General features: G+C 40.0%; 1 protein-coding gene across 1 annotated transcript in view; it reads right to left on the reverse strand.

Annotated features, from left to right (window-relative positions):
* GPC6 (glypican 6) overlaps positions 1-13,362 on the reverse strand; it is a 917,335-nt gene that overhangs the window by 14,428 nt on the left and 889,545 nt on the right. The window contains exon 8 of the mRNA XM_089508392.1: positions 490-626. Coding sequence (XP_089364518.1) covers positions 490-626 — 137 coding nt within the window. The remainder of the gene's footprint in view (positions 1-489; positions 627-13,362) is intronic.

Below are 13,362 nucleotides of genomic sequence, written 5' to 3' on the forward strand. Positions count from 1 at the left end.
CTTATGTATGGTCCACCACTTTGAGTAGCACTGCTCTGAACAGTTTGCAGGCCAAGTTATTTGAAAGATAACTTGTTTTTATGCAAATTTGCTCATACTTAGCATCAGAGGACTCCTCATTACCTCAAATTACATGGAAACAGGCCTTGAGACTGAGAAGCTTGGTTCTGATTTCTTTCTTTAAGCTGCCGATTGGTTAAACAGTAACAAGACAAAAGTCCTTCTAGAAGAATGGATTCTCTAAGCAGTATTTTTCAATTGTACTTTTCAAAGCATGACTTCTTTGGAATCAACAATAGCAATTCTCTACATTCTTCCCAATTCTTGGAGGCCAGTGTCTTTGAGTTGTCCTTAGATGAGCACCATCCTTCATGAACAGACAGCATTGTGTTTCAAAGCATGGTTTCAGAAAATGAGAGCTGCTGAACAGTGCAGTATTTCATGGAGGTTTCATATGCAAATATCAATTGTTACGTTTCTACCCCTTACTTAGCTTTGGTATGCCCATTCCAGCAGTCCTCTTCATTTGACAGGGCAGCGGTCACTCTTTCTTCTTTGCAGATGGTGTATGGTAATGTTGACCAGAACTTTTTTGAAAGCTTCAGTTTTTCTTTAATGTCAATGACCTGGTTAAAAAATATAGGAATAATATTTGATTTAAAAGTGGCAAATATTGTTCTTGTTCACAGTGACAATTCTGGAGCTCAAGCTGAATTTCTTTATTAACTGGAAAAAGTGGTATGCCAAATATCCAATGAAATCAGAGCCCCACCACATGTCAATGACCCAGTGTTGGTGGGTCAACACTGGCAAGCCACAACTTACTGTAAAGGAAAGTGCTGTGCCAACCAGTTGAGCTTGCAGACACATGCCATTTTAACTGAATGTAGTTCCCATTAAATTTAGGGGTGGCAGAGAGATGAACTACATGGCTAGTGAAGTCACTAGAGTGAAAGGGGATGGGTCTCATGCATCCTCATTGGCTGTGATATCCCAAACGTGGAAGCTGGTTTATTCCTCTCACTGACACTCTACCATGACTGCTTTAAGAGCATCTTCACACAAAATTTAAATGACTCTTCCTTATTAGGTATGCAAATTTGTACTTGTTAATCCAGAAGAAAATTGTGAGAAAGAAATAGCAAATCATATGACCAGTTTTTACATTTGCACTACAAACATGTCTTTCTCTCTCTCTCCATCTATGGAATAAACATGTGCAACATGCTGAGTTCCCGTCATAAGCAAGAACAGCCCGAGACTCCCAGAATTCTTATACCCTTATTCATAGCCAAAATTTCATTTAACTGTATGATGTAGCTCACTTCATATAAAGTATAATGGAATTAGAGTTTGGAGGCAGGTCTTAATAAATAGCTTTGAATAGATTCACTAAACTTTTATTCTTTACAATCAAAGAAAAAGAATGAAACACACCTTTGGTTTCATTCAATTTTAAGGCAGCCTTTTAGTGGTGACAGTATTTTCTCTGTTGCTTTTATCCTCAGCTCTGAGGAAACTAGGCTTTTGTTCTGTATTAGCTCTGCAGGACTCACACACTGTGGGAAATCATATTGTGGGGGACAGAAACATCTGAAAATATTGGAAACATCTGAAGTATTATGTGCTTTTAAAAAATAACATCTGTAGTGTTCTATAGATAGTACAGAACGATCAGCTAACAGGGCTAATAACTGGTTGAGGTCCAGCCAGTTTTAACAAAACCTATAGGGTTGTGAAGATACAGCTGGGTCAAATGCCTTTAGGAGGTGGGTGCTGTGTGCAGTATCAGCCTATTTTGATAGTCTTCATATGGCTGTGTGCAGTATCAGTCTACTTTACTGACTTTAGACATGTTCCTTGGCATTTAAAGGTGCTTACATATTAGATATCGTCTCCTGCTCCCTTCCAATGTTCCACCAGTGTGTGGAAAGTGTGAGAAACTACATTTACCAATCTTCAATGATTGAGTTGTATGTGTGTACTCATAATTAGGTAGTCTGACCAGTGCTAGATAACACATCCCTTGTATGTATTATTGTAGTGCTCCCCTAGGATCAATAGTGTCCTATCTATTGAAAAGGTTGGGAATATGTGGCCTTCTAGATGTTGGACTGCAATTCCCATCAGCAATCTCAGCTAGCTTAGACCCACTGAATCTATGGGATGTACATAAATGTTGACTCATCATTCAACAATTTATTCACTAGATATATTTCAGTTGGGACTAATGACAGGATCAGCTCAGCATAGCTACAGCTGAAGGATGATGGGGATTTTCTGGAGGCCAAGCATTCCCCATCTGATCTGGAGGCCATTGCTTATTTTCTGCTTATAACCTTAGCTGCATACAATATTTACAGTATTTTTAAGGCTTGGCCATGTCATCTCAAAACAAAATCTAGTTCTAGAACAAATGACCCCAAACTAGAAACTGAAAAAGAAACCATACTTTGATGGTGATTGACAGAAGTTAATTTTTGTAATACTGAACATTATGTCCCACAACATCTAGAGGGCAAAATGATTAGTAAAACCTGTGGGGAAGGGAAGGATCAGTCAAAGACAATTACAACTTTGCCCCAACCTAATACATAGCAAGTAAAACACTCAACAAACACCAAGTCCCTGAATTCAACTGAGCACCCTTTCAACTTGGCATCTAGCACATGGCAAACAATTGAGATTCCTTTCCTTGTCCCCACATTTATTAACTGGATACATGCAGAGGGAAGCATGAGAAGTCGGCTGTTAGCATACCCTACTGAACTTTTGCCATCACTATTTTCTTACTTTTCTCAAGAACAGCATTTAAACCACTATTTGAAGATTACTTATCTTATGGAATCCAGATGTAAGCAGTTTTTGAGCTCAAGAACTATCATAAATTAATGTATATCTTTGTTCCCTGCTTGAAACCTTTTGAGAAAGAAAATTTGGTCTTTTCTGGTGTTTGACAGGAGTGCAAACTAGCAAAAATCACTGAAGGGACCCAAACAAGAGTGGTACTCATATGACTCTTAAGATGCTTTTAGACTGCAACTCCTAGCATTCTTCACCACTGGCTATGCTGGGTTCAGATATTGGGAAGAGCTGTCTGAAAACATCTGGAGGGGCAAATGATAGCTTAAAGGGAAAACTGGTTTGTGTCTCCTGGAACATGGTTGATAGGGCTAACATGATAAAAACAGCACATGGTTTGAATTTTTACATTCATTTATTTACCGCAAGTTAGATCCAGATAGAAAGAATAGCCACTGTAATCAATTGCATTTGACTGACTTGGTTTCCTGTGGAATTTGATCTGGATCCAATATAATCTTTATACTCCACCCACTATCCAATATTACCAGTATAAAAATTGGAAATCTTAAAATAATAAAATAAAATATGAACATGGAGCCTACAACCTGCGGCACCATAAAGGTAATATAAAAATATTATTAGTAAGACATTAGTTTTCATCATTCCATTCTGAAGATCTGGGATGCAAAACTACAATAAGTGATTTTGACCCATCCTGCACACTACTTTATGTATTAAGCCAGACCACTTTTCTATGAGGACTGTCTTCCATTCTCAACCAAAGATTTTTCTGTGATTGAAATATATTCCTCAGGAGGGGTTAGTCACTTGCCTCCTTTGGCTATGCTTGTCCCGCTTGTTTTATATTTATTTCCTGGTGGACGATATGGAATTATAACAAAAATAACAACAGCAATAGTGTTTACACACACACACACACACACACACACACACACACACACACACACACACACACACCATCTACCTCAGGTAGCCATTTCAGACTTTGGGTTTGCTCAGGATATCTGAAATGGATCAGTAGAAATGAACAAACCTCCCTTGAGGGTTTCTTATCCATAACTATTGACCTCCCTGTGAAATATGTAGCTTCATGATACTGTGGGATGTTTTATACAGTTTGCTCAATTCACATGACTGTGCCAACATGATGCAGTGGATTAAACACTGCACTAGGATTCTGGGACACCAGAGTTCAAATCAATGGAAACCCATTGGGTGGCCTTGGGCAAGTCACTTTCTCTCATCCTTAGAAAAGGCAATGCCAAATCTCCTCTTAATGGACCTTCCAAAGAAAATCTCATGACACTATGATTCCACTTTAACTGCCATGGCTGGATACTATGGGATCCTGTTTTGTTGTTGTTGTTTTAGTTTGGTGAGGCATTAGAACTCTCTGTCTGAGTCCAATACCTCCACCACCACCCTCCAACTGCAAATCCCAGGTTTTAACCATGGCAGTTAAAGTGGACTCACAGAGCCATAACTGGTAAGGTTCAAAATAAAGCAGGCATACAAACATATGAAATCAATATATCCCCAGAACATGTCCCAAATCCTGTGCTGCAGTCTTGAACTTGTAGGTAACAAATGATGCAGAATGCACAACCTGTAGGTAGAAAGACCTCTGGACAGAAAAAAAGTGATCCTATCCTATCCATCATGCAAACTCAATGAGAGGAACTAGTGTTGCACTGTTAAAACACATAGTTGTGTTAGTCTGGAAAATCAGTATGCAAAGGGTACCAGAAAGAAACTATATGCATCTGAGGAAGTAGGCTCAAATCTATGAAAGCTCATGCTACCAGCTTCTTTCTTTCAATTAGTCTGAGAGATATTGATTGCTTTTAATACTATTTTCTTGAAAAGCAATCATGTTCCCCTCCATTTTATGGTGCTGAATCAAATATGTTGCTTTTAGAGTTGTCATGTCCACCCTCCTAGTTAAAAGGTTCAGAACCATCTTATCCCCTAGATGGCAGTATTGGCCAATATTTAACTCTCCCCTTTGCTCCAGGCAACTCAACTACACACAAACTACTACTGCCCAAATAAAATTGCAGACTGTTCCTACTGAATATAAAACTGACAGGTCTGATATTTTAAAGCTTGAAACTGACAGCGTACTATTTTAATGAGGTCTGCCAGAGCCAAGGTTAACCAAAGCCTTAGTTCCTTATAAAACGTTAAGACCTCAGTTCTCAGCAAGGGGTTGCAAGATGTTAGAGCTATTGATAGCTTCACAAGTTCTCAAAATTGCATCGCAGGGATGTTTTGCACACGAAAGGCTTCTGATATTCTGAAATTCTAACAAAAGTCAGCTATGGACAAATTTCTTTCTTTCTTTCCGGAATAAGAGGAGAAGATTGTTATCACATATATAGTATGGTAGCCTTCTGTAAACTGAGACCAAAGCTAGAACTACAAGTCTCAGACTCTGGGTGTTGAGCTCACCAGGGAGATCACAGGAATCTTGTTGGGTTCTTATGTCTTTGTAAGTGGACTTGTTGCTGTTGTGTGTCTTCAAGCCATTTCTGATTTTTGGCAACCCTAAGGCAACCCTATCATGGGGTTTTCTTAGCAAGATTTGTTCAGTGGGTGTTTGCTGTTGCCATCCTTTGAGGCTGAGAGTGTGTGAATTGCCCAAGGTCACCCAGTGGGCTTACATGGCTGAGCTGTGATTTGAACCCAGGTCTCCAGTGTCATCATCCAATGCTCAAACCACAACACAACACTGGTTCTCAAAAGTGGACTTATGTCTGCAGAATTAGAACTTTACAGTTGCAACCATATGTGATAGAGGGCTGTTGTTAGATTGCTACATAGTCAGAGCCAGAGAAATACCCAATGTACATTGTTGCACAATGAACATGATGTCCATTGGTGTGCAGTGCAGCACTGATGGATGTCACACACTGATGTACACTGAGCACCAATGTGCATCATACACCTCTTGCCAGAGTCCCATTAGGCAGCTTCACAATTCAGTAAAAGGGTTTCTTACCAACCCTGTGACATAGCTAGGGATACATAAAGTCATGCAATGTAACAGGCCATATAAGTTTCCAGCAAATGTTTTCTACACTAATGGATGGGATAATGTGGAATTATTTTTATTATCCAGTTTAATTATTGGGGAAACTGTGTGAATGATCTTAATCTGTTAGACCTGAGGAAGTTCCATATTTTATGTTTATTCGAGCAATTTTAATATGACCATAAAACAACTAAGGGCCAGAAAGGGTGAACTAACCATTCAAGCATCAAAAAGATCCACTATAAACAGGATTCTGGGAATAGGATGTCATGGCAGTGGAGGTCAGAAATGATGAATGAGTGAAAAGAAAATAAAGAATGCATGTCATTTTTTTCTTTTAGTCTGTCCTCTAACTTTGTTAATACATAAACCTGTTCCATAGGCCCTTTAAACTTGACAGTTTAAAAAGACCAATTTAGTTAATGTGAAAGTATTTCTGTGGTTGGCATTAACATCCCTGTTCTATCCAAGATCTATGATGTGTTCACATTACTACTCAAAACTGCTGGTAGTTATGAGAGAGATCTTGGCAAGACAGAAAGCATCATAACATATCTATTCTTCCAGGGTCAGATTAGGTTAAGAGATATGCCACCTTTAAAAGGCACTATAACCTTATCCCAAAAGCATATTTTACTTTATATTTGAAATTTAGATGTCCCCCATAATCTGACTTTAATTTAGGCATCCCTCATAAACTTAATTAGCTTAGAGACAGGGGGAAAATTACCTAAAATGGACAAAAAAATCACAAAAATTTGGGAGGCGGTACAAATATTTTGTTACATTTTACTATAATAGCAGTTGCAGAGAAGCCAAAGAGCATGAAGCTGGAAAGGTCAGGTGACCTTAAAGTGAATTTATGACTAGTCACATAGACTTCAGTGCATTTGGAAAGGGCCCATATAACTTTATGGCTCTCAGTATTGCTGCTTCCCACCTCCACCCTCTGCCATGTGCATTTCCTCTCGAAGATCACAAAAAAGTTTGGTAGCCTAAAGTAGTAAGCCACTATGGGGCTGTACATATGGGCAGTGGGCTGCTGCCCCTGTTTGCCCCAGATAGAGGCCATGGCCTGCCACAGCCTCCACAGGGAGCAAAAGAAACCCTGAAAAGGGGCTTCTTTTTCACTCCTTGGAAGGGGCGTCACAGCCGCGATGGGGCAGCATGATGATGCCCCTTCTGCTCTGTGCTGTTTGGGCACTGTGCAAGAGTCATGCCATGATGCCATGTGCCATCTAGAAGGGTGTGTAGTGTCATGGAATGATGCGGTGGGGTCGCAACATCAAGAGTGTGGATGCTACGGCATGACTCTGCCCACAGGCCAGCACAAAGAGCCACTGTATTCCCTCTATCTGTTTGCTAGCTCACATGGTATTTTCCCACATCCTATCCTATCCGAAACTCCCTGGGGTTGTCCTGATCTTAAATCAATGTTACTCCGATCAACCAAAAATACTCCTTTTGTTTCTGGGAGTTCTGGAAAATCAATTCAAATTGCATCAAGTCAAACCTGGCCCATAAATACCTCAGGCTGGGCACTCCTATTTTAGTCTCAGTTGGAGTCAGGCAGACATGCTGTCGGATCCCAACTGAAATGTCTCAGATTGCTAGCCAAACTCAGTCCCAGGTAGTGATCTGAGTCCAATCCACTCTGCATCCACTCCCCAGATTGAAACCTGGCTTCTGGAACTGGTAAGCATTGCCCATTGCTGTCCTTTAATTTGCTATTCACTACTACTTTTTATATATTAGTCCTTGTATATATTATGTGTGTGTGTAAGTGCTTTGTATGAATGTTGACACCCCTCTTCAAATAATAAAACTAAGTTGTACTTGGTATTCTGGAGTTCTAGTTTTTTGGAACTGATAAACATAAGCTGAAAAATCCTAGCTAGTGTTATCCCTGGCCCTCTCACTGCTTTATATTGAGCTAAATTCATTTCCCCATTGAATTAAATTTGTGGGTGCCTTCTTGGGACCCTCTGCAATTTAGGTAACAATACGTTTAGTCTGGAGAAGAAAAGGTTAAGCGGTGACATGCTAGCCTTGTCATATGGAAGAAGGAACAAGCTTGTTTTCTGCTACTCCAACCCCCCCCCCCCAAAGCCTTCTGAGTCCCATGTGGCAGTTGCCATGCAGGACTTGGAAGGCAGCCCCATCTTCTTGAGGCCTTCCGAGTCCTGCATGGCATCTGTCACGCTGGTCTTGGAAGGCCTGGGGAGAGGTGTGTGTGGCAGCTTCCTCCTAAGAGGGCCAAGTTCACCCCCACCCCACCCTTCTACTCATGAGTAGAATGGTGCCGCAGCAGTGAGCTGGGGAGGCACCCTTTTGGCTGCCCCCAGAAGCTCCAGCCCTGGAAACCCCAGCCCCAGAAGCCCTGCACCCCACACTAGGCAACACCCTGGGCAGGCATGCCACGGGGAGTGCTTTCATTGAGTATTCCTGCATGACAGTGGGTTAGACTGTATGGCCCTTGTGGTCTCTTCCAACTCTATTATCAACATAACGAGCAAAAACTTATGTTAAGATCATACTAGACAGATCCAGGAAGCTTCTGAGTTACTGAAAGAATCCAATTGCAGACAAAAAAGCCTACTTATTTTATCTTGTACATAAATTTGACATTGCTTCTCTATCTCTCCTGAAGTCATGATTAGTGCTATAACAGGGTTGGGGAACCACAGTCCTTCCAGACGTCTGAAGTAGAATTCCCACCAGCTGTTATCATTTTCCATGCTGGCTGAAGCTTTGAGGAGCTGACATCTAACATACCTCAGGGGCCAAAGATTCTTCCATGCCTGCTGTACAGAAGAGGCAGGTGGACAGATCTGAGAGAGATTCACATGTCCCTCAATCTAATCAGGTCTTCATCACACAGGCAAGACCACTGTGCCATTCATGGATATCAAGCTGTACACCAAAGTGGGATCCTATTTTTTCAAAGAATAGCAAAGTGCATTTAATTCCATGCCATCTAGTAACAAAAGGCATGCTCATAATTTGTAAAATAACTTTAGACTTTTATTTTCAACAGATCTTTTTTCTCCCACCGATATTAAAGAAAGAAAGAAAGAAAGAAAGAAAGAAAGGAAATTGAAAAGAAGAAAATGTGCATTTAATATTGGCACTACTATAATGCATGGGGCTAAGAAAATGTCAGAGGTGTTTAAACAGCCAGGGTACACTCAGTTTCTCTTCTATGTTCTATGCTGAATAAACAATATTCACATTTATAGTGTGAGTCAGTGTTCTTGTGCCTGAAACCAAAATCCAAGTTCCATCTTATCTTCACATATTTTTGTGAAATAGATTTCTTGACCTGATGGCGTGAATCCTTACAGATACAAAGGTAACTTTCTTCCAGGACAAGGTCAAATAACAGCTTTTAGTTGCACCTTGCAACAGTGATCTAAAGCAAGCAAGACCAGATTAGGATGCTTGGAGCTTTGCAGTAGTTTTGTTGTTGTTGTTGTTGTTGTTGTTGTTGTTGTTGTTGTGTGCCTTCAAGTTATTTCCAATTTATGGTGACCCTAACCTATCATGGGGTTTTCTTGGCAAGTTTCTTCAGAGGAGGTTTGCCACTGCGATCCTCTGAGGTTGAGAGAGGGTGACTTGCCTGTAGAGAATGCTTATTAAGCTACGTTCTCTGCTGGACATATTACAAGCAACTGATCTTATTGTTTAAAGGAGATCAGAATTTAAAATAAGCAAGAATTTATACAGTCCACTTTGGTAGCAATTTTGCAACATGCTCCCCAGTGTATTAGCAATAAGTCTCACAGAGTATTTTACACACACACACACACACACACACACACACACACACCTGCCATTAAGTATGCTTAACAAATTCTCCACACACTGCAGGCATTCTGCCTTAACTGTCTTGCACCAGGACACAAGGGTCTGGTCTACACTGGCCAGAATAATCCAGGGCAGCCCAGAGTCCCCCAATTACCTGGCACTCCTGCTGTGACACTGAGCTGTTGTTCACATGCATGTCCCACTATGCCACCCATTGTCACCTCTGTGGCCACCACCACAACATATCTCTTGCTCTGAATGAGGAGCCCAGAATGTCAGAATGAGGTGCCCAGGGTAGCATGTTGTAACACACTGTATGGCTGGGCACCTTGTTCTGATCTCAGAGTGACTGACTCACCATGAGACACATTCTAAACATTACAATGGAGGATTATGGATCTTCTGGGAAGATTTGGAGCAAAAGGTGAGTTATTTTACTTACCACAGGTTCAGTGTTGAATGGGCCAAACATTGTCCAGACTGCACCAGAACCAGAGGATGAGCTGTACATTGTCTGGACCCACTGTGAGAACAGGGGGAGGATGTTTTATTTGGCCCATGCAGACGGGGCCAAGGAAAGAATAGAGTAAGACAGTGCTACTACCATGCAGTAGCAACTTCAATTATTCTACTAGGGTGCTAAACAGAATAAAATGTGCTCAGTCAAAATTCCAAGTGCTAAACAATTCCAGCTGCTACACTTACAATATGCCTTAATTTTTTTTTTTTTATAGGGATGTAAAATTACTCATAATTTTTCTCCTTCTCAATCAGAAATGGTGTTCCTGCAAGATTTCTTTTTTTACTTTGGGGCTTTTAAAAATGTGCTTGTTTCCCTTTATTTTGACACACCCTCAACATTTTTGTGAAATGTTTTTGTCCTTTTTTTGCACACGCCTTAAGTTGTTTTGCATAAAAATGAATCTTATAAAACTGTGCCAATTGTTTTTTTTAAAGAAAAATATTAAAAATGCACAAGCTGCTCCAGTATCCATTTTGGTTGAAGCATGGGGTATAAAGTATGGTGTAATGGTTCAAGCAACGGACTTTGAATATATAGATCAGAGTTCAGCTACCCACATGGCCATGGAAACTCACTGGGAGATCTCTGTGGTGGATTTGCCTTAGGGTTGCCATATGTCTGAATCCACTCGAAGGCACACAACAATACACAACATGAGGTATAAATACTTTAAATCAATCAATCAATCAATCATAAATAAATATTGTAATATCATCTAGTAGTATCTTTTGAAATTACCGTATATACTCGACTATAGTCCTAATATATAAACCGAGGGCAATGTTGGGCCAAAATTATGGATTTTGACATGACCCATGGATAGGTCGAGTGTAAAACTTAGAGGCTCCTTCAGTGTGTGTATGGGAGTAGCAAGAGGGAAACAGAAATCGATGTGAGGCCTCAGTGTTTCCGCCTTCACTCCCGAGACAGCAAAGCACGCAGGAGGGAGAGAAACAAACAGCAGTCAATCAGACACCAAGGACTCTATGTGCTTGGTTCAGGACAGAAAGAAACTGCATAGGGAAATCTACAAGAGCTGCTATCACATTAACATACTGACCTGCAAATAAGTAAACCTAGGATTTTGGGGTCTATTTTTAGGCATAATTGTTTTATAATTTTAGATGAGAATATACAGTATTTATTTTTGTATGTGAGCTAAGATACCTATCCTTAGCTGACTTATTCTTAAACAATCGATTCAGTGCTCTAGGACTAGCAATTGCATTTAGTTCTTCATGTATATAATTTATAATAAATGATCTCATGCTCTTTTCCAGAGTGCTTTAATATAAAAGCAAAATTGTTTATACCATTTCAGAACATGTTGGCTGGCATCCTGTTCAGTATTTATGGGATCATATGCTGGGCTTAAGATCTTGTTACTTTTGGGGTTGACATTTACAGTCATTAATGACTAAACATGACCCCCCAAAAAAGAAAACCTACCTTTTAACTCAGGCAGTGCTCCAGCTGAAGGGTTTCTAACATTCTGCAGATTAGGGAATTGGGAAATGATGACTGTAATGCTTTTCTGGGTTATGGGGCACACTGAAACAAGGGTCTGCAGCAGGACCCTGAGGGCTCTTTCCAGCTGCCTGTCTCAACATGACCTGTCACCAGGGGAGCACTGAAGTTGTCATTTCCTAGCAGACTGATCATAAGTGCTTCAGAAACCTTTTGGTTGCAATGCTAGTTCATGTAAGAGGTTTTTTTTTGCATGGTGGGGTGGTGTCAGCATCTGCAGCTGCAACAATGGGATTCCATTGTTTTTGCTATGTCTGCTGATGCAGGATCTTGACCATCACATTTGCACCATCTCTTTTCTTCCATTCAGTCACTTCCTATTTATGATTGTGAAATGAGAATTGTGTGCATTGTGTACAAGGAGTAACAAAAATGCTGAAAAAGGCAGATGAAGCAGCAGAAAATAGGGTTGTATAATTTACTAGTCAAAATGATTTCAAAATGCACAAGTTATGACACACAGTAGGTCTGCATCTGCTTTAATATCTCTATCACACCCAACAGTACGATGGAAGTTTCAGTAATTTTTTTAAAAAACAAAACAAAAAATTGTTCCCTGAAGCAGAAGTCTAAAGAAACCTGTAAAAGCTTTTCCGTTTCCTTTTGCTAGACACTTGAGAACAGTATTAAAAAGCTTAAGTTGTAAATCTGATTCAAGCCAAGTCCAAAGCATTTTGAAGGAGATGCTTTTTATTGCAAGTGAGTATAAAAACAATATCAGTAGCACACTAGCATCTTGAAGATGAAGTGCTGGGGGCTTTTCTATGACACTTCTTTAGCTAAGCAGTGAAATTTCAGGCATAAACTTTCATCTCTCTGAGAAAGTCGATGCAAAACAAGATCTCAGGCAAACAGGTAATAACAATAGAAACTTGGATTCTTCTTTTCCATTATCTTTGCAAACTGATTTGATTGCAGTAAAGAAATGTTTTTTTTTTCCTTTTCAAGATTTTTAAAGGTTATTAGTGAGGCCATTACAGTTAAGCATTAGTTGTATGGTGTGACTTAAAATAGGTTTCATGTATTAATTCAATCAATATGCTAGAATTAAACATCTTTCTCCCCCTTTCAGTGTATGGAAGGTGATGAATGTTGATATTTAGGTATAAATGTTGACAATCTAAGCCACATTTTATGAAAATCTAGCAACTCAAGGCACACACTAGAAAAAAAATGACAGCCATCTAAATGTGATTGTTAATGTTCCTAGAAGTGGGAAAATTGGACTTTTGACTCTATTTTTGTACTTTCTCGAAGTCCATTCTACATTGTCAGCATCAAGATGTGAATGTGAAGGTAATAACTACTTCCTCTAGAGCTGTTACTGCCAGGGTCTAGTTGGGGCTGATGCTGGCCCTATGAGATGGTCCAGTGAAACTGGGTGTCAGAAGCCAAAGCAGACAGAGAAAGGATCCAAAGAGCCAGAGGCATTGTGTATAATCTAAAATAAGATGCAAACATGTTACCAAGCTTCCACTGGTCCAGTAAGGCTCCTTCAGTTCCTTAAGTCACTAAATCTAGCTCAGCGATCAAAGTATTGGATCACTACAGACAGGCGTCTTATCAATATCATTTAAATACTTATTATATTGATATCCTGTCTTTCCTCCAGTGAATTTAAGGCACTGTATATGACTCTCCTCAC

This window comes from Sceloporus occidentalis, unplaced genomic scaffold (assembly GCF_023333645.1).
Source record: "Sceloporus occidentalis isolate IW3139 unplaced genomic scaffold, rSceOcc1.0.p SCAF_2, whole genome shotgun sequence".
In the NCBI taxonomy this organism is placed as follows: domain Eukaryota; kingdom Metazoa; phylum Chordata; class Lepidosauria; order Squamata; family Phrynosomatidae; genus Sceloporus; species Sceloporus occidentalis.